Consider the following 21,862-nt stretch of genomic DNA (forward strand, 5'->3'; position numbering starts at 1 on the left):
ACCAGCAGCAGAAGGGAAAAAAAGCAGTCATAGTCACGATGGTCCCAATGAAGATGCTCTTCGAAGTGCAGCAAACACCCACATTCATTTAAAGTAGGGCTTTACTCCACATGCTTAGGTTGTCCTGAGAAGCAGCAGGAAAAATTTGGAAATGGAAGTCCTTGCATCCCTAGTGAAAGTATCAGGTAGTTGTGTTGATTTGAATCAAATAGGATGATTTGGAAGTGAGGATAGGGAAATGTAGATCAGTCAAAATTTCAAATCTTGTTATCCCCCAGGGCCTTGGTGGTCAGGAGTTCAGCAGCCTCCCCACAGATGGGTTGCCTTGGCATTAGGGGTGCCCTCTCATCGCCGACTGTGCTTCAGTGCTTTTCCGTTAATGCCCCAGTGAAGGTCTTCACCATCAGTCTATGAAGTACATCGATAGGCCAGAGTGTAGATAACCACCCCCGCCCCCATTTCCATCAGTCATGGAGCGCTGATTGAGTGGACAAAGCATAATCGGGAGGAAGGGGAAGGGAGAGTGAGAGGGGGAAGAGTTAATAACAGCCAGCATTTGCAAACACATACCAGGGTTAACCTTTGCACCATTCTAAACGCTTACGTACATTAATCTGTTTACTTCTAACAACAGCCCTGTGAGGAGTGGGTACTTTTAACATCTCCGTTTTACAGATGAAGAAAGGGAGGCACAGAGAGGCTCAGGTCCCACAGTGGAGCCAGGATTTGGACCCAGGCAGTGTCTTCTCTTTTAGGAAGGAGACATCTCTGACCTGCCATACTCACTAATAGATCTGATCCCATGATTCCAGGCACCAGGGATTCAGGCCCTCAGAAGGGCTCCCAGTTCTGGATAGGAACATGGCCTAGTGGGGAATCCACTTCCATCCTAGGCGTTTGTCTGTGGTGCTGTTGAAACACAGAGGGTAGGGAGTAATCTCCAGAGAAAATCAAGGCAGGATTCCCTGAGGAGGTCACTTGCTGGAGATCCTTGAAGGATGAAAAGGGGTATCCCAGAAAGGGTGTTCAGGAAGAAGCAGTAGCACCTGCAAAAGCACAGAGATGTGGGCTGGTGGGGGCAGTCGGGACCAATGGAAGGACCTGCCAGTCTTGATCTTGCCAGGGATGAGGAGCAGGGCGTAGTAAGTTCAACTATAGGGCATGGGGAAAATGTTTCTTTGGAGATGAAGCAGATAATGAATGTATTTAGACAACTGCTTCCAGGGATGTCACAGTTGGTTCTCAAGATGTGCATCTCCTTTGAGGAAGAAAAGTGGTGGGGGTGGGGGGGGTTTAATTAAAAAAAATAGTCTGAAGCATTTAGAGTTTAGTTGTGAATGAGAAAAACATAGCTCAGAAAAACACAGTATTTTCAAATAGCAGAAATGTTTTCTGAGATTCTGTGTGGACTAAGGACTCCAGGGATGTGGCTTTCAGTCCTGGCCACGGAGCAGTTGCTGTGATGCCTTTTAGCCTCCCTGGATCTGCCATTTCTTTATAAAGTGAGTGAGGATGTTAAATTACGTCAGTGGTCTTCACCTGAGGGTGATTTTGCTCCTCAGGGAACATTGGAACAGCGTCTGGAGACGTTTTTGATTTTCACAACTGAGGCGTAGGAGTTGCCACTGGCACCTAGTGGGAGAGGCAAGGGGTGCTGCTGACCGTCCTGCAGTGTACAGGCAGCTTCCACAACAGTTACTTCCACACGTCAGTAGTTCACAGGCTGAGAAAGCCTGGATTAAGTCATCCAGTCACATTGCCTGAGAGAGCAACATATGAGTTTTTAATTTTCCCTCGTTTTTGTCTTTCTAGTGCAATCGTGTACCTGATGAGAGGAGGTACTTCCTGCCCTTAAAGAGCGTCTACATGCGACAGATTGACCAGATGGTTGGTTTGATTTGATCTGCTGTCTGTGAGGCCTCATCTTGAACCAGACCTTAACGACCGAACCCAGACCATGCCAAAGTCCAGTCTGAAATGAAAGGGGACAGAAGTCTTGCTGTCCATGGTGGTGTAGGAATTTCTGTGCAACACCTCACCACGTCTGGTTAATCCTTGCACACTTCAGTGTTTCTCTCCTGTTCAATAAAATGCCCTGTTAAGGATATAATTTGAAGTGAGAAGATACATGGAAATTGCCCTCTTATGACATGTTGATGTTATAAGCACAATAGATGGGGCATCTTTGGATTGATGTGCACCACTTTATACTTCAGAACCTAAGTCTCTTCACTTCGCTGGCACCTGCTATACTGGAGTATTGCTATGTCTTTAAAAAATTTTTTTTATTATATATATTTTTTTGAGACAGGGTCTTGATATTTTTTTGGGACAGGGTTACCTGGGCACAAGTGATCCTTCTGCCTCAGCCTCCCGAGTAGCTGGGATTACAGGTGAGCACCACTGTACCTGGCTAGCTACTTCTTTGTTAGAGGATTGAGAATGAAATTTCTGCAAAAGGGCCCATGGTTCATTTGGTATCCCCACTTAATTGCGTTGAAAATGTCATCCTTTCTGTTGTTAGATAATTGGGCTCTTCCCCTGATACCCAACCATGATTTTGGATCACATGGGAGAAAAAGTCATCCAGTTTTTCATGTTTGCCTCAAGTAATCTTTACAGTGTTACAAATTATTTGCTTAAGAAGAATGGTCTTAACCAGAATTCTTAACAGATAGTCTCTTAAGTTATTATGTTATGGTCTAAGAGGTTAACTGACATCTTTTGGATGGTATTTTGCATTTTGAATATGAACTTACCTGAGGAACTCCCACAGTTCCAGAATCAGGTGCCTTTTAGGGAGAGAACAATACCTAAGATTGTCTGAGCTTCCATCTTTCTCATATTTCCTAAGCAAGGATTCTCAGTTCTGACCGTATTTGGGTTAGAGTTCTGTTTTGTTTCTGTTTCCTGTGTCTAGTGCCAATTAGCTAAATCAGGGAGAAAGAAATGATCACATGACTTCTAGCATCCTTGAGCCATTTCTCTGTGTAATACAGGCTTTAGATTAGTGCCTTATATTGGTTTTGGTTTGGGGCACTGGATGTCGCAGCTACTGCTATGGTTTCAGGAGGCCTGTTTAGCCACATGGTGAGACCATGGTGAAAGGGGGATGGAAATTGCTTGGCCAGTCTTTGCCTTTCATCCTGTAAAAGTAAGCATGTAGAAGGAGGAAGTTGTGCTAAAATGCCTTCTTTCTTTTTTTGTTATTAGTTTCTTAGCCAGAACATCTCTCTTTGAACTCACACTGATACACACCTGCTACTCTTACACAGTGCAGCAGGGTTGACTCTTAGTCTGGCTTCCATGAAGCATCATGGGTGGAAACGCATTCTAGTAAAAAAGGTAGGAAATCCCTAAAACTTCCAGCCTCACATACCACGGTTCTCACCTGTCACTGTTTTCCCACCTTGAAGGATTTCATGTACATCTTTTCAAAGCTAGAAATAAGCACTGTCTTAAGTTTATGTTGCATTTTTAGTCAAAAGGGAGAAACCTTATTCCTTCTTGAAAATTTTAAGTGTTATGGTTTTATATGGTTCAGTTCTTTGAGATTTTTGAAGAGTATTTTCAGTAATAAACGTGCCATCTCTATCTCTTAAACATTTATTACAACAATTGTTTTAAAATAGAAAAAATAAAATGCTTCTATTTTACCTTTTTTCATTTCAGAAGCATTATTCTGTTTATTAACAGTGTCCCATCTACTGAATAGAAAACTTTGAGAATAATATATATATATATTTTAAATGTTTTCACTGACTCATTGAAAATGTTAAATACACACACACGCATGCATGCACACACATGAGCATACTTGTACCTTTGTCTCTGGGCAAACAGGTGGGACTGTTAGTGACCCATTTGGGAAAATAGAGCATCTCAGAGAAGGAGGTGAGTTCTTCCTGCCTGTGATTTCTCTTGGCGCTCCCCTCCTCTCCCGCTCTGGCGTCTGTGGCGGCAGTGGTGGGTAAGCACTCCAGTGTTCTCTTAATGAGGCACTTTGCCTGTCACTCGAGCAAGCCTGAGTGTTCTTTCCTCCTCATGCTCCTGGAATAGGGAATAGGGATCTCATGCTTGCAAACTACACAATGCTGCAGGTGCTTCCCAGGGGCCACAGGCTGTCAGGAAACGTGTTTTATGTTAAGTCACAAACCCACTTGACTTCTGGGTACTGGAATTAATACCAGTGGGTGAGACTGAGGGTGAGTGAGTTAGTACATATTAATCCTGGTTGTTGAGCTTCCAGACTACCCAGTCCAAAGTTTGATGCTATGTAGTCAGTGGTTTGTGGGGCTGGATGCCAGAAGGTTCTTTGAGCCAGTTTCAAAGGTTACTTGTTTTTTTTTTTTTTTTTTTTTAAAGTCAGAATGTTAACAACTGTGATATATCCTGCAGGGCTTTTGCAGTTTCTTCTGTTCTGTGTTCTGAAATACTGGGTAGAGAATGGCTGAGGAGGAGATTACCAGAGAAGTTGCTTTGCTCAGTGCTTTGCCCCAGGATTGCCTCAAATCTGAGTGGACTTCATCCTTTGCGGCGGCTCTGAGCCTGGCCCATCTTCCTATTCCCCCGTGTAGGTAGTGTCTAGTGTCAGCTTTGCTCAATGTGGTGGAAACATTTTGCAGAACTGTTGTAGAAAGCTGCCTTATAGTTGGCTTGACAAAGCATAATTCTCTCATAACAAACTTTCAAATCATTACAGGGGAGGCTTAGCTACTTTAGTTGATGTGACCGAGGAATCCCTTCTAGAAGAATAGGTGGCAAGGGAGGGTTTGCTAGCTCTCCATTTGCACTGGCCATTGTGAAAAACCAGCTTCTGTATTCAAATCTTCCCTTCATTTAAAAAAAATTTTTTTTTTGCAGCGCTTGTGCTGGAACTTACTCATTGTAACTGAATCCTCAGGGCTTTTCTTGTTTTAGATCATGGACTGTGCACGTGACACTTAAATAATCTTCTATGTATTTAAAGAAAAATGCACCAGGATGGTGTCTGTGCGCCTGACTATTAGAGGAGCGTCTGTAGAAGTACCTGGTTTGGTCAGTGCAGTTGTGCAATCTGAGGGCCTTGTTTCCTCCTCCCCTTTCCCCTTCTCCCCACCAAAGGAAAATATCCCTCTTAATGATTTCATAGTTCAGTTTACTGAATGATTACCACCTGTAATTCCTCTTTGGATTGTGTAGACTCAACATGAGACATTCCTTTCTGCTTTCTGGAGGGCACCAGGGGCCTTTCTCTTTGATAAATTTTTTTTGTCTGTTGACAAAAACAAAAATCTTTTTTCAAATGTAGTGCTGGTGAAAAGGTAGGGCTGAGTGATTACCTTAGCCACAGGGTGGCTGAGCAGGAACTTTAGAAGAAAATCCTGAGCTTTCCTGTCCATTCCCAGCATCCAGCTCCTATTCTAGTGCCTCTTCCCTGCAGGGCAGGGAACCCTTGGGAAATCGAGGAGGTGGGACGGGCTGGGCCCTGTGTCCCAGGTTTCACAGGGCTCAGGGTTATGCTCCCACTTGAATCTGGACGTGAATCTGGTAAAAATGTCAAGTACCTGTGGAACTCCCTGATTCTATACCCTCTTCCTTCTTTCTGCAAGGCAGAGGAATAATATTTTTAAAGGTTATTTTGTTTTAGTTTTAAATAGCAAAACACAAGCTGCATTTTTATTTATTTTGCATAAGAAAGGTAAATCTTTTTACCAAAAAAGTACAGAGTTAGAAACTCTGGGAAAACTTACGGAAATACACAAATGCTTCTCTCTCTGTAATGTGCAATATGCTTTGCAACTGTAGATGATATTTTATGTTTAATCTGTAAATAAGAAATGTATTTAAATTAAAAGGGATCTTTTTGTAAAAGGACCAAATGTTCTTTTATAAATGTAATAAGGAATATCTTGCTCTTTAAAATTTATTAGGATTTTTATGAGTAATTTTTATTAAAAGATTTCTTTTTTTGAGTTGTCATCTTGTTTCTCTTTTACATTCTCATGTACATTACATTACATGCAAGACAAATGAGAGAAAAATCTCTAAAGGAAGTGCCCATCTAGATGAATAAAACCTTGCTTTTTATAGCTGGGCCCTAAGTAATACCTCCCCCGTGGAATTCCACTACATTTTTGTATGTCACACTCTTCCATTAAATGCCCCTCACATGCAGGTCAGAACTGCTTTTCATGACTTTTGTCCCAGCCCTGGCCTTCCCCTCTGCATCAGCCTCCTTTCTCTTGGCCACTGAGTTCATTGTCTATTCTTATTGCCGATTAGCTGAGTGTATCTGGGATCTAAAACCAGTTCTCTGCGTTATCTAAGCAAGGCGCTTCATTTCTCCTCACCTCTGAGAGCAGTGGCACTTCACGGTCTGTGTGGGTGCAGAGGCCCATGGGAAGCGTGTGGGTAGAGGGTTCTGGAGGGCTGGCCTCCCTCCCTGTGTTGCCACTGGGGACCATGGTGGGATCCTGAGGAAGGGACCTGCTCCTGCTTTGTGACATCTGTGTCCTAGCTTTGGTCACAGACAATTCTGATATGGTTTTTTGTTTGTTTGTTTGTTTGTTTTTTTATTTGAGACAGAGTCTCACTCAGTCACCCAGGCTGGAGTGCAGTGGCACGATCTCGGCTCACTGCAACCTCTGCCTCCTGGGTTCAACTGATTCTCCTGTCTCAGCCTCCCTGAGTAGCTGGGACTACAGGCACGTGTCACGACACCAGGCTCATTTTTGTATTTTTAGTAGCGACAGGGTTTCACCATGTTGGCCAGGCTGGTGTCAAACACCTCACCTCAGGTGATCCGCCCATCTTGGCCTCCCAAAGTGCTGGGGTTACAGGCATGAGCCACCACGCCTGATGGGCCTTTTTAAAGGCCACGAAGCATGACAGGGCGAAGGAGAGACTCTCAAGGCTGGAAACACCTTGCTCACATTGAGCTCTACTATTGTGAGGGGTGGTGGGGTCGTGTTTGTGAAGTCTTGTGGGTTTGTGATCTTGACAAAACCAAGCAAGTCCAATGGGCCAAGGGACCAAATCAAGAGCCACAAGGTTCTTGCCTTCCTGCCTTTCCCACTCCAGGCTGCCTCAGTAGTGGGAGCACCAGGCCCTTGCCATCTGTGGAGCAAGTGGAGCCCAGCAGTCCTGTGTGAACGCTGTAGTCAGTGTCGGGTGGAGTATGGGGACTCTGGGCCACACCGTGCTGTGTACAATTCCAACTCTACCCCTAACTTAGCTGTGTGCCTTGGGCAAGTTACAGACTTGATGGCCTCAGTTTTCCTGTCTAGTAAATGGGTTGATAATAATAGCCCATACTCAGGATAGTTGTGAGGACTGGGTGGATTCATATGTGTAAGGCACTCAACGTGTTTCCTATAATTATGGTCCAGTTGGATTTGACATCCAGGATCAGACCTAGGGCTTAAACAGGGATGCTGGAGGAAGAGTAAGAACATGGACTGGCCATGGGGAGGCTGGGCTGGCCTCCTGGCTTTGTCCTGGATGTGTGGCTTGGGTCAAGGCACTCACCTTCACACAGTGTCCTCACTTTTAAAATCAGAGATGATAGCACATCAACTCCTAGGGTTCCTGTGATGGCAAAATGAATTAGAAGCTACATTTGTCAGCGTGTGAGGCGGCAGCTGCTACAATGTTTACAGGTTATGTCTCTTTGTCCCTTAAAGTTTTTTTTTCCTTCTTAAAGTTTAATCAAGGAAGTATGCTAATGTCTTCCTAACTCAGAAACCCAGACCAGGAGGTGCAGAGTGGTTGGGTGTGGTAGTACCTGTGCCCCAGTACACCTGGTCTTTGTGCTTAAGTGTCTGGCACAGTCTGCTAGTCAGTGGCCTATAGAATGAACAGTCCCTCCCCACTCTGGCTCTGTGTGTGGTGTGTGTGTGTCTGCTTATGTGCTTGTGTGCACTCACGTGCATGTGTGTGTGGTTTAAAAGCCTGTTACATTCAAACCTCACCCAAGTCCTGAGCAGTAAATTCTATGATTCCATTTCTCCAGCAGAGGACACTGGAAAGTAAACAATCTTGCTTCCTGTCACAGCGGAACCAACTGGAAGCAACAGCCTGACGCTCTCTTTTAGATGCCGTCAACCTTAAATGATGAAATTCAGAAAATATGATGAAGTATATTAGATATATGATTAAGAGTTTATTAGAGCCCAAAGCCGGGAATAACCGGTTACCCAGGGAACACAGACTCCAGAAAAATGGGGTCAGTGCTCCCAAGTTAGAAGTTAAGGTCTTGCTTACATAGGTAGAAGACAAAGGTATCTAGTAGGATAAAAACATATTCCGTACGAGGATGGTTTACGAGTTACAACAGTTTTAATTTGTTACAGTTTTGTTTCTTTTCTGTACAGCTTGTTTTCATGTCCTTTCCAATTTAAGAGTCCATTTAACATTCCTTCTTGAGACAGTGGGATAGTCATGAAGTCTTTGTGTGAGAAAGGGAAGAGGGAAGTTAATCTATAGTGAAGATCAGCAGTGAAGAAGGAAGGAGTCTTCCCTGGTGCCCTTTAGTCACTTCTTACAAAGCAATGTAGGTAAGGAGGAAGGCTAATCTATAGTCAGAAAAATAAAGGTTACAGATGCCTGAACTCAGGTCCCATAATCACATTTCCTTAAGGCTTGAAATATTTAAAAGTTCCAACAGCTTGAATTTGAATTACTTATTTTCATGGTGCCATTGTGAATGGTTTGGTTCTAGCCCCCGTATGAAGAGAAGGGATGTCGCTGTCTCTCCCCAGAGGGAGTAGCTCAACCTTTGGTCAGAGACGCAAGTAGCCCCTCCCCAGGGCTGGAGGGGCGAGGCTGGGACTGGGCTGCGCACCTGCTTCTGGCTCGCCAGGAGCCCAGCACCAGGCCCTCTGCAGCTGCAAGGGATGAAGACCCCAGAAGGCACACTGTGAATGCCCTTTCTCCACAATTCAGAATATTCTCTCTGCCTGTGTCGGGGGGTAGGAAGAAGGCTACTTTTGGGGACCTACACTGCCCCACACCACAGACAGCGCCTCTTTAAAGAGCTTGGTTCTCAAACATCCACCTTTTCAAGGTAAAGTCTCTCATCGTGGGGAGCTTTGAAGAAGCTCTGCTCCACGGCTGGGTGCCCTTCAATGATGGGCTGGTCAAATTCTCGAAGAAAATGACCTGATCATTTGAAAAGCTTAACGCCTGCTTAATAAGGCACCAAAAAGGAACAAGAGCCAGTTGCCACTGTTAGAAAACCTATCCGGACCACCCTAAACTGATTTTGGGGGGTAAATACTGACATTTTAAAATAAAACTTTAACGCTTTTAAATATATCCATTGAAATCTGTAAACCGTCATAATTTGTTACCCACCATCATCTATTAAAGAATATATTCCAATTTATGTATTGGGAATTTTAGATTGTCTCTTTTTCTGCTTGAATTAGTATTTACATTTCTTCCTCCCCACAGAATTTTATACTGATTTAATATATTTCAATTCTATAAAATCCTTAACAATTTTCTGTGTTCATAAGTTTCTAAGTATTAAAAAAGTCTTTGGAATTGAGCTAACATTACAATTAGTTGTATAAACAACATATATATTTTGATAGTTATTAACAAAATAAAAATTTATTAGAAAAGTTTCCCTTTGTTAAATGACAGGTTTTTTTTTCCACCTCTTTAATTGAATTGTATGGCTGTGGATGAATACTGCTTACTGTTGGAATGAGATGGGTTTCAGCATGAATTATATTCCTTTTTTTTTTTTTTTTTTTTTTTGAGACAGGGTCTTCCTTTGTTGCCCAGGCTAGAGTGCAGTGGAGAAACCGTAGCTCACTGCAGCCTTGAACTCCTGGGCTCAAGCAGTCCTTCTGCCTCAGCCTCCCAAGTAGCTGGGACTACAGGTGTGCACCACCATGCCCAGCTAATTTTTGTATTTTTTTGTAGGGATAGGGGCTTGCCATGTTGCTCAGGCTGGTCTCAAACTCCTGGGCTCAAGCAATCCTCCTGCCTCAGCCCTCCAAAGTACTGGGATTACAGGCATAAGCCACTGTGCCTGGCCCTTATTTTTTATTTTATGGATGTAATGTATTCACACAAATAAGTGCACGGAAATAGAGTTTTTATTGTAGATATTACATATGGATATCTATACATAGATATAAATGTCTTAATTGTATGTCTGAATAATGTCAAAATTTACGTAATACTTTATCATAAGAACTCGTTTTTGAGAATTCTGTGCTGATAAATTAGGCTCTCTTTCAATTTTGTTGTAAGCAGACTTGGAAAACACTGACTTGCAAAAAGGTAGGTATTCAGCTATTAGAGTCATTCATTTTTGCAGTTTCTGGAACATATTCCAGAAAGCCCCTCCAAAACATACCAAATGATTATTCATTGTACCTGTTGTTTTATTTAGAGAGGCTCAGGTAACCTGAAACACTCAGAAAGTGCTGGGAAATTTAAAAATACGGTTGACCCTTGAGCAACACTTAGGGATGCCAACCCCTGCTCAGTGGAAAATTCGTGTTAACTTTTGACTCAACTTAATCACTAATAGCCTACTGTTGACTGGAAGCCTTACCAATAATACAACAGTCAGCTAGTACATATTTTGTATGTCATATATATTATATATTGTATTTATATGATATAGTAAGCTAGAGAAAAGAAAGTGTTACTTTAAAAATCATAAGGAAGAGAAAGAATATGTACTATTCATAAGTGGAAATGGATCATCATAAAGGCCTTCATCCTCATCTTCATGTTGAGTAGGCTGAGGAGGGGGAGGAAGTGGAGGGGTTGGCCTTGCTGTGTCAGGAGTGGCAGAGGTGGAAGGGATCACACAGTGTGTCTGTGCGTGTGTGTGTGTGTGTGCATGGATGTGTTCAGCCAGGGTCTCCCACTGTCCCCAAGGCTGGAGTACAGTGGTGCCATCTTGGCTCATGGTAACCTCTGCCTCCTGGGCTTAAGTGAGCCTCCTGCCTTGGCCTCCAAAATTGCTGGAATTACAGGTGTGAGCCACCGCGCCCGGCCTACCAGTATTTTAAGCAGATATATGCAACACTTGAACTCACCACATTAGCAATAGGAGGTGGCTATAAAATTATTACAGTAGTTCAGCATGTACTACAGTTAATTTATGCAGTTATGGTTTAATACTGCACCTTTACATTTAATTACATAAATGTACAGTATGTTCATGTAAGTTTTAATACCTTTTAACTATAATAAATTCACATGTGTTTTATGGTAATAAATGATAAAATAGACTAGTAGCTACATATATTTGATGCATTTGTGACATATCTTCTTCTTAAATGTTTTCAATATTTCTAGCCTACGTGATTTGTCTTTTTCAATTTGTCAAAAATCCCCCCCAAATTTTCCAGTGTAGTTATTGAAAAGATCTGTGTATTAAGTGGGCCCACACAGTTCAAACCCATGCTGTACAAGGGTCTACTGTACTATTAACTTCAACACATCTCTGAGAGTAGTTTTTTAAAGTGCCTTTATCTTGTCACCTCCTTTAACTATATTTGCAACAAAAGCTCAGAGCTGTAGCTCTAGCTCATTCAATTTAGAGAATGTATCCATCGTATAACTTAATTGGCTAAGCCAGTCCTTGTTTTCCAGCCAATCAACCCTATCAGCCTTATTTGTTGAAATAAAGATAAAAAAGGTCTGATCTAATGCTAATAGACTGAGCGGAGGAGCCCAGCAAGGCCTGTCTGTCTTGATTCTTCTTGACTTCTCTATGCATCATTGCTTTCCTTCTGGGTGTGGGACAGGACCCTCTCTGGAATGGGGGTCTTAGGACCTGCAGTCAAAGAAGGTAGGTCAGGTAATTTTTTAAAATGTATTTATTATTATTATTATTATTATTTTTTTTGTAGAGACAGGATCTCACTATGTCATCCAGGCTAATCTCAAACTCTTGGCCTCAGGCAATCCTCCCATCTTGGCCTCCCAAAACTCTGGGATTACAGGGTTAGCCACTGCAGCCAGCCAGATAATTTTTTTATTTCTTTTTAAAAGTATTTATATTTTAAAAGTTTATTTAGAGATGGGATCTCACTATGTTGCCCAGGGTGGTCTTGAACTCCTAGGCTCAAGCAAGCCTGCTGCCTCAGCCTCCCAAAGTGCTGGGATTACAGGCATGAGCCACTGCGCCTGGCCCAGATAATTTCTTTATGGCCAGTTTTTACATAGAAAGGGGGAGGGAAAGTTAGAGTAATATTTTTAAGTTTTATGGCTGGCTTTGGGGAAAGAGGTTTCTGGTTTCTATGGCCTGCCTTGGAAAAGAGGGATTCTAGTTTCTACGGCTAGCCTTGGCAAGGGCAGTGGAACTGAGAGAAGGGAGGGCAAGAGAAGGTCAGAGAAAAACTTTTGCTTCTGAGGCCTTCATTTTTGGGGTATTGTTTTCAGAGCCCCAACAGTAGTGTTTAATGAAAACACAATGATGTGTGCCACACAATGCCAGCAGGACTTGCTGGCATTGACTCTCAAAGACTACGTCCTGAACACCTGCTCGGGCTCGCCTGGGTGGCTTGGGAGCACAGAGTAGGAAGCTGCCGGCCAACAGGAAAAATAAAACTTTTCCTGCTCCCAAGGAAAGGCTCCTAAATATAGGCTAAGATTTTATGCGTGCATTTCCATAAGCCATCCACTCTGAAAATGGGCCGTTTTCCACCAATGGGCATCAAATTCCCGTGGGATGATTGCAGTTAACAATAATATATAGCATCACATAGCTGGATGGAAGCTATTGAGCTTTCCCAACACAAAGAAATGGTAAATGTTTGAGACGATGGATATGCCGATTACCCTGATCTGATTACTATACATTATGTGCGTCAAAACGTCATTATATACCCCATGAATATGTACGATTATTGTCAATTTAAAAAGTCCTTTGCCATTTAGTTTATAAAAAATGGTTGCAAATACTGCTCACTTCCACAAGAGACCACTATTGCTTCACTTTTTCCAAAGATGCCTTTTAAAAAAAACAGTTTGAAAAACCCAGTGGTACAGAAAAAGAAAATAGTGTTGTATGTTTTGTTGTGAGATGGAGTTTCACTCTTGTCGTCCAGGCTGGAGTGCAACGGCGATCTCAGCTCACTTGCCACTTCCGCCTCCTGGGTTCAAGTGATTCTCCTGCCTCAGCCTCCTGAATAGCTGGGATAACAGGCACCCGCCACCATGCCCAGCTAATTTTTGTATTTTTAGTAGAGATGGGGTTTCACCATGTTGGCCAGGCTGGTCTTGAACTCCTGACTTCAGGTAATCTGCCCACCTTGACCTCCCAAAGTGCTGGGATTATAGGCTTGAGCCACCATGCCCAGCCGTGTTGTATGTTTTAAAGACAGTGCGTAGAAATGTAATTTCATGGTCCTCAGGATCTTGTTTCTAAATCTTGGCTTGTGCTGCTGATTGAAACATGAGTAATAGTGATGACCACAATGATGACATTGTGTATCTCTATAGGGGCTTAGTCCCAAGACCATACCTCTTTCATATGTATTACACAGTTAACACAATTGGCCAGGCATGGTGGCTCACACCTGTAATCCCAGCATTGTGGGAGGCTGAGGCAGGAGGATTGAGCCCAGGAGCTTGAGGCTGCAGTGAGCTGCGATCATACCACTGCACCCCAGCCTGGGAGATAGAGGCAGCTCCTGTCTCTAAAACAAAACAACAAGCAAACAAAAAAAGACTCACAATTCTGTGATGTCTCAGTATTCTCATTTTCCAGAGAATAAAACTGAGCTTCAGGGAAATGCCACCAATTGCATAGTTGGGTCGTGATATTTCAGCACCAAGGATGAGTAAGGAGAGGGAGAAATGGAGACCTATTATTTGGGAAGAGCACCTTCCTCGGCATTGAGTGGTTTAATTTTCATCCCATGAAGCTGCTTTCAGCCTGATATGAAATCAGGTCGAAGATAAAGCTTGGGAAGATGCCCAGCATCTCTCAGCACTCACAGAATGTTGCACAATTGGGAGTTTCCCGAGACGAAAGCTCCTGCAGCCTCTCCTCCCTGCAGCCTCTCATCACTAGCTTCTACCCTGGATGTTGGCAGCTTCCGGTCTGGTGGAGCCTCATCTCCTAGAGCCTCCTACTAGTTCCCATCCTGCCTGCAGTTTCCATTAACCCATTTGGCAGAGAGAAGGCAGGATTTGGAGTCAATGTTTTAGATTTAAATCTGGACTGTGCTCATTAGCTGGGTGAATTAGTAAACCTCTCTGAGTCTCAGTTTCCTCATCTGTAAATGGGGCTAATTCTAGCTATTTCACAGGGTTTTGTGGGAGATTCAAGCAACCAAGTGTATCAAGGGCCTGGCGTGTGGTGGATGGGTCTACTGAGCAAATCCTTTTTCCCTTTCTTCCTCCTTCGCCCTCTGATCAGCTGCCTCTGTGGTCATTATTCCTAGTTCTGACAGCACTTCACAGAACACTTGTTTCTGACCTATCGGGTTCTGGCACAACCCTATGGTCCTTGGGGGCAGTGGCTGGCATGATTGCTAAACAATTGCTGGATGGCTTGGACAGAATCTACATTGAACTGTCTCCCAGGGGTGAGGGATGGGGGTTCTGGAGTGAGTGGTCAAAGGATCACAGTTTGAGAACCACAGCCTTGGGAGTTTGCTAGGGGAACCTGCACCAAAGGCTTCCCTTCAGGGATAGATTTAATCACAATTTAATTTCATTTGCAAATCTGGCCCCTCTAGGTGGCTCCCTGCTGCACCTTCCTAAGGACCCTCTGCCATTCAGTAGGTGCTGTATCACCTTGGGAATAACTATTAGGAGATGCTGTCTTTGACAGCAGGAAGGCTCAGTTCTCAAACTATGGTTCCTGGAGCTACAGCAGCAGTGGTGGCAACTCTTGGGCCCCACCCAACATTGAATGGGAAACTCTGAGATGGGACCCAGCAACCTGCGCTGTAACAAGCACTCCAGGTGATTCATCGGGCCAGTGGCAGACACCCTCCTAACCCTGACAGATCTTGGAATCTAGTCTCTTCCAACCTTAGGCTGGTAGGGGTAAGGGTGGGTGTGGGGGTTCTGCTCCACTCTTCTGAGTGTGCAGGTGGTGAACATTTATTAAGCACCTACTAGGTGTGCTGACCACTGATCACTCATTGTCGCATCTATCTTGCCCTGTCAACTAAACCATATATTTATAATTGAGAGGTAGATTGGTGTTTGATATGGTTTGGATCTGTGTTCCCGCCCACATCTCATGTAGAATTGTAATTCCTAGTGTTGGAGAAGGGGCCTGGTGGGAGGTGAAAACCACAATGGGGTGGTTTCTCATGGGTTAACACCGTCCCTCTTGGTGCTGTCACTGTGATAATGAATGAGTTCTAATGAGATCTGGTTGTTTGAAAGTGTGTGGCACCTGCCCTCGCTTTCCCTTCCTCCTGCTCAGGTCATGTGAAGTGCTGGCTTCCCCTTCGCCTTCCGCCATGATTGTAAGTTTCCTGAGGCCTCCCTAGAAGCTGAGCAGAGGCCACCTTGCTTCCTGTGCAGCCTGTGGAACGGTGAGCCAATTAAACTTCTTTTCTTTATAAATTACTCAGCCTCAGGTATTTATTTATAGCAGTCCCAGAATGACCTAATGCAGTGTTTCTGATTCATTCATTCTTTTATTCAACTAATACTAAACAGTATTATGTGCCAGGTGTTCTGGGTACTGGGGATATAGTGATGAGTTATGCCTTCACAGAAATAAATACATGCAGAAATAAATAAATGAATAAATGCATGCAGAAATGAATGAATGAATACATGCATAAATGAATGAATAAATACGTGAAGAAATGAATGAAAAAATAAATACCTGCTATAATGCTAGAGTGGCAATAGCTTTGAGGGCAAAGCAGAACCAGAGGATAGAATGTTCGCTGTGGGAGAGGGGAATGCGCAAAGAGAAGAGGGGGCCACTTGCTTTTTCTTGGATGATATAAAGGATGAATCTCTGTTTGCCCTTTAGTGCTTGCTCTGAGAAAAGCACCTTGATTTTCTTCCCACCTCGTCAATTCAAAAGTTTCCACCCTCCTTACCCCTGCAGTTTTAGGGATAGGCACATGGCCCATTTCTGGCCAATCAAAGCATTCATCTCTCTGCCTCTAGCAGTGAATGCTTCTGCACTGGGCACGAGTTGCCTAAAGGAGATTCAATCCCGGGGCTTTTCCTAGACGCTACTGAAAAGAGAGAAATGAAAAACCTCTCTTCATAACTGCTGATGTCACTGGGCTGCAAGGCTTGGGGCTTGGGGTTTCTGGGGACTACGGAGAGGGAAGAAGCTCCCTGAAAAACAATGCCTACCTAGAGAAAGTGAGGCTGAGAGGAAGAGAGAGTCCTCATTACAGACCCCACTAGATCAGGGGTCCCCAGCTCCTGGGCCACAGACTGGTAAGTCATGGTCCCTAGTCTGATAGGAACTGGGCTGCACAGCAGGAGGTGAGCAGCAGGTGAGCAAGTGAAGCTTCATCTATATTTACAGCCCCTCCCCTTTGCTCACATTCCCACCTGAGCTCTGCCTCCTCTCAGATCAGTGGCAGCATTAGATTCTCATCCGAGCACGAGCCCTATTGTGAATTCTGCACGTGAGGGATCTCCATTGTGCACTCCTGATAGGAATCTAATGCCTGATGATCTGTCACTGCCTCCCACCACCCCCAGATGGGACTGTCTAGTGCAGGAAGACAAGTTCCGGGCTCCCACTGATTCTACATTATGGCAAGTTGTATAGTTATTTCATTATATGTTACAATGTAATAATAATAGAAATAAAGTGCACTATAGATGTTATGTGCTCGAATCATCTCAAAACCACACCCGCCTACCCCCAACCCCTGGGTCTGTGGAAAAATTGTCTTCCACGGAACTGGCCCTGGTGCCAAAAAGGCTGGGGACTGCTGCAGTAGATCCAGGCATACCTGAAGCACTGGACTTTTTAGTTTCACGAGCCCATACATTACATTTTCGGCAGAACGTGTTTCAGTCCTTTGAAACGCAAAGTGTCATAATACTAAACCCAGGGAACACGCAATTCAACACCTGCATCTGCCTCTTTCAGGGTGTCAATTGCCTCCTCTGCAAGAAGGGCTGATTAAGAGGATGCGGGAAAGGGAGAGAACCTGTGAGGCTCTCAGCCCGTGGCCACCAGTGGGTGTTCAGTAACCAGTGGCTGGATTCCAGAAAATAATAAGCTGTCAAGCTGATTTCTGTTACCTTAGCCTCATGGTGTTCATGTTTTGTGTTTAGGAAACACGTGACTGAGTTCCCAATGACAGGGTGAGTGGCTGGTCTATTTTTTCTCTCTATTCTGATACTCCAGATGGTACAGTGCACAAGTGTGCCGAGTAGAGACATTTTTCTTTTTCTCAATGAAATACAATTACATCGAATTCACAGCATTGATGATATTCATTGTCTCAAATCACTGTGTTTTCTGCGGCTGGCTTGAGAGATGTATAATAAGGTACTGATAAGGATTTTCTCTTTCTAAACTAAATTGTGTGCAGATAGATGACACCTTCTTAGGGCAGCACTTTCTCTCGTCTCAGAATTACAGAAAAGTCAGTCATTCTGGGGCCAATTTACATTGCTTGTGGTTTTTTTTTTCCACATCCATCAATTTCAGAACAGATTTATATGATGACAGAAGTAAAATTCTCTCAGTGCAGACATCCAAATGATTTGCTTTTAATAATATGCAAAACAGGGGTGGAGATGAGGGAGCAGAGCTGCCAGGCTTGGCCGTGCATAAATGAGCTTCAGATGGAGGAGGCAGGCAGCATTTCCTCCAGCTGAGAACAGCCCAACCCAGATTGCAACTCCGGCAGCCTGAGATGGGGGTGCCATGGGGTGAGGGCTCTGGAGAAGCAATCAGGACTGACCAGTCCTTAGACTGGGAATCTGCCCAAGTAACAGAAATAGCCCATTTCTGCATTTTAGCCACTTGGAGCAGTTGGTCTCTATCTGTCACGACCATCTTCCCTGTTAGCATCCATCTTGCACCGTGCTTTTTAATCTTTTTTTTTTATTGACTGCCCTCTGGGAGACTTTTTTATAGTTTTTTTTCCCCCTAATCCCTTCTGATCTCCCACCAAATTAAAAGATAATTTTCTTAGAGACTGAGTCTCACTGTACTGCTCAGGTTGGCCTTGGACTCCCAGGCTCAAGTGATCCTCTCGTCTCAGCCTCTCAAGTAGCTGGAACTACTTGTGTGCACCACTGCACCTGGCAAATTTTAATACAACAGATATACTATATACTTGTTTATGTACTGTATGTATATCTGTGTTTAATACAGAAAAATAATTGTTTCTTTTTTTTTTGTCTCCAAGAACCATTTTTGTCCCTTTGGTGATATCACCCCATTAAGGATACATGATTTAGTGCTTACTCTGCATGCAACAGTCAGTCCTCTGAGTGCTTACTTATAACAACTCATTTAATACTCACCATGACCCCATCAGATTTCCCCATTTCAACGTTGGGGCATTGACGTACAGAGAAATGACTTGTCCAAAGTCACAGACAGAGCTAGTAAATAGTTGCCTGGAGTTAACCAAAACGCAAAGATCGAGGGAACAGTTTCTACACAAGACCTCCCTCACTTCTGACACAAAATACAAGGAATTTCAGCCAACTACAAAGTCAGAGGGAGAAATCCTCTCCCCAAATCACCCTCAGGTTTGATAACTTGCTAGAGGGACTCATGGAACTCATTGAAAGCTAGTGTGCTCATGATTACAGCTTATACCCAGAAACAGATAAAGATTAATTAGGCAAAGGAAGAGAAGCATGGAACAGAGTCTGGAAGAGTTGCAAACGCAAAAATTATATTGTTTTCTTCTATTTTGCCCTCCTGGCATTGATGTGTGATTGCCAACCAAGGAATCCTCACCTAAGCTTTGGTGACTAGAGTTTTTATCAGGGCAAAATTATGTAAGCATAATTGATCGATTGATTGATTGCCTACATTAACAGTCCCCAACCTTTTTGGCACCAGGAATCAGTTTCATGGAAGACAGCTTTTTCACAGATGGGGTTGGGGGAATGGTTTCAGGATGAAACTGTTTGACCTCAGGTCATCAGGCGTTAGGTTTTCATAAGGAGCATGCAACCTAGATCCCTCGCATGCACAGTTCACAATAGGGTTTGATCTCCTGTGAGAATCTAATGCCACTGCTGATCTGACAGCAGGTGGAGCTCAGGTGGTAATGCTCACTCACCCAAGGCTCACCTCCTGCTGTGTGGCCCAGCTCCTAACAGGCCACAAACTGGTACTGGTCTGTGGTCCAGGGGTTGGGGACTCCTGGCCTGCGTGGTTGAACTCAGACTTCAGGTCAATTGATACAGCTTGGCCAAATGCCCCACCCTAATCTCAGGGTTGGTCCTTTCTGGTGTGGCCAGCCCCCACCCCATAAATGTCAGGTATAGCTACCCCCACCCTAAGATCTGGTGTGGCCGCACCTCACCTTAAACAAAGAATTCTTTCCAAGTCTTCTGAAGGAACCAGCCCTGCCGACACCTTGACTTTAACCTGATCTACCTGTTTCTGGACTTCTGGCCTTCAGAACTGTAAGAGAATACATGTGTGTTGTTTTAAGCTACCAAATTTATGGTAATTTGTTACAGCACTTCGGGAGGCTGAGGCAGGAGGATTGCTTGAGCCCAGCAATTTGAGAACAGCCTGGGCAACATGGCAAGACACTGTCTCTATAAAAAATACAAAAATTAGTTTGGTGTGGTGATGCACACCTATAGTCCCAGCTACTCGAGAGGCTGAGGTGGGAGGACCACTTGAGCCCAGGAAGTGGAGGTTGCAGTGAGCCAAGATTGTGCCACTGTGCTCCAGCCTGGGCAACAGAGCAAGGCCCTGTCTCAAAAATAAAATTCTAGTAATTTATTACAGCAGCCGTAGAAGAGTAGGAAACGAATACAGGAGACACAGAGAAGTTGAATATTTGCCTGAGGCCCTAGGGCTAGGAAGTAGTTGTTCTAGAATTTTAACATAGACCTCCCAGGCTCCAAAGCCTAGTTCTCCCATCTACAGTCCAGAGATGGCTTGTTGAAAGCCTGCAGGCTTGGCACTTCACTCCTGCACTGAGGTTAACTATTGCTAATTGATCCTGTTTTTGAGACGGAGTTTCACTTTGTCGCCCCGTCTGGAGTGCAATGGTGCAATCTCGGCTCACCGCATCCTCTGCCTCCCAGGTTCAAGAGATTCTCCTGCCCCAGCCTCCTGAGTAGATGAGATTACAGGTGCCCACCACCATGCCTGGCTAATTTTTGTATTTTTAATAGAGATGGGGTTTCACCATGTTGGCCAGTCTGATCTCAAACTCCTGACCTCAGGTGATCCACCCGCCTCAGCCTCCCAAAGTGCTGGGATTACAGGCGTGAGCCACCATGCCTGGCCTGATCCTGCTTTTTCTTTTTCTTTTTTAACTGATCTGAAGATGAGGGTCAGAATCCTTGTTGACATGATCCTCTTGGCAGCCACTAGCTGTAACCCCTCAGCGATGGCCTGGGATCAATCTACCACCTTGAGACTCATAAGAAGAAAAGCAACACTATTCTTGAGCAGCTCTCTTCCGTTGTTTCTCTCCCTGAGTTTGTAATGCCAGTTCACTTAACAATAACAAATACTCCTTATAGGACCGCTCTTTGCACTTCCCGACACTGACCTCTGTTACAGTTGGCCTTTACCAACTATGATTAATCAAATATCCTAGCTCTTGGCATACATCCTGGAAGACCAGCTCTTTCAATACTGCCTGGCATCTTCTATCTTTTATCACTACCTTAGTTCAGTTTCCTAGAGACAGAGCTGGAGACAGGGACTTGGATGTATGTGATTTCTGGCGGGGAGAAAAGCCTGTGAAAGAGTGAGGGAGCAGGATAGTTAAGGGCAGGGAGCTATGCAATGACGCGGATGTGGGTGGTCCCACCTTGAACTACAGCCCCATCCCCTTGCCAGGCAGGGTGTCACCCCAGGTGGGGGTGTGCATGCAACTTTCTGGGAGAGTGGGCTTCTGACATTTGAGGACAAGGGGCCACTGTACACCATTAGTGACCAACACTCCTGGTGGGCAGTGTGGGGATGGGGAAGCGTGGGTGCCCTACCAGGAAAGGAGATCTGGGTGGGGCTCACAGCCTCCCAGCATCACCTTTCTGAGTATCTGTTTTGTTTCTTTTTGGCGATCTGTGAAAAAGTCACTTTCGATCCTGGCTGAGCCCCTGGTTCTGGGGACGTTTAATCTCAAGTTAGGGACCAGAATTTCCTCTAGCTGCTTAACCAGTGCTTCTCTAATATTGGTGAGCTTCAGTCTGTGTTTACATGAGGCAAGCTTTCTAAATGTTTAATTCTTTTCTCATTGTTTGCATCTGCTGCTTCCGTATGCTCAGGCCTCTGGCTCAGTGAAGACCGTCAGGTGCTTAAAACTTGCTTTGTTCTCTAAGCATTACCAAAGGTCATGGGAAAGACCAGGAGAGCTTCCTGCTGGTGGCGGCCTCTGGCTGACAGTTGAAGGTGAAGCAGGCTGTTTCTGCAATAGCTCCAGCGATTCCTTTTACTGGTATTCACGACCTTGTAGAATCCCCTCTTCTGGCGTGTGGGCTGGATCTCAGGGGCTCTCTGTAAACTCATGTGGACCCTAAGTACAAAACTGCTAGCGTGACTCCTGAGGTCAATGGGTAACCCAGAAGCACAGGAAGGAACTACGACGCTGCCTGCAAGGACTTTTACAGGATGAACCCTTATAAGCAGGTGCTTCTGATGAACAGAATTTGGCAGGAGTGATGGCATGTCCCTTCCAAGTTTAGGATCCAAGACTGTGACTTCTGTCTTGCTGACACTCTTGCTTGC

The 21,862-nt window shown here is 44.3% G+C and overlaps 1 protein-coding gene across 2 annotated transcripts in view; it reads left to right on the plus strand.

Moving 5' to 3' along the window:
• The window catches only part of EDEM1 (ER degradation enhancing alpha-mannosidase like protein 1), a 32,380-nt gene extending 26,421 nt beyond the window's left edge, over positions 1–5,959 (plus strand). For both annotated transcript variants that reach the window (XM_034955685.3, XM_014344136.5), the window contains one exon: positions 1,813–5,959. In XM_034955685.3, the coding sequence (XP_034811576.2) occupies positions 1,813–1,902 (90 nt within the window). In that variant the 3' untranslated portion in view covers positions 1,903–5,959. The remainder of the gene's footprint in view (positions 1–1,812) is intronic.
• Positions 5,960–21,862: the final 15,903 nt, after the last annotated feature.

The sequence above is a fragment of the Pan paniscus genome, chromosome 2, assembly GCF_029289425.2.
Source record: "Pan paniscus chromosome 2, NHGRI_mPanPan1-v2.0_pri, whole genome shotgun sequence".
In the NCBI taxonomy this organism is placed as follows: domain Eukaryota; kingdom Metazoa; phylum Chordata; class Mammalia; order Primates; family Hominidae; genus Pan; species Pan paniscus.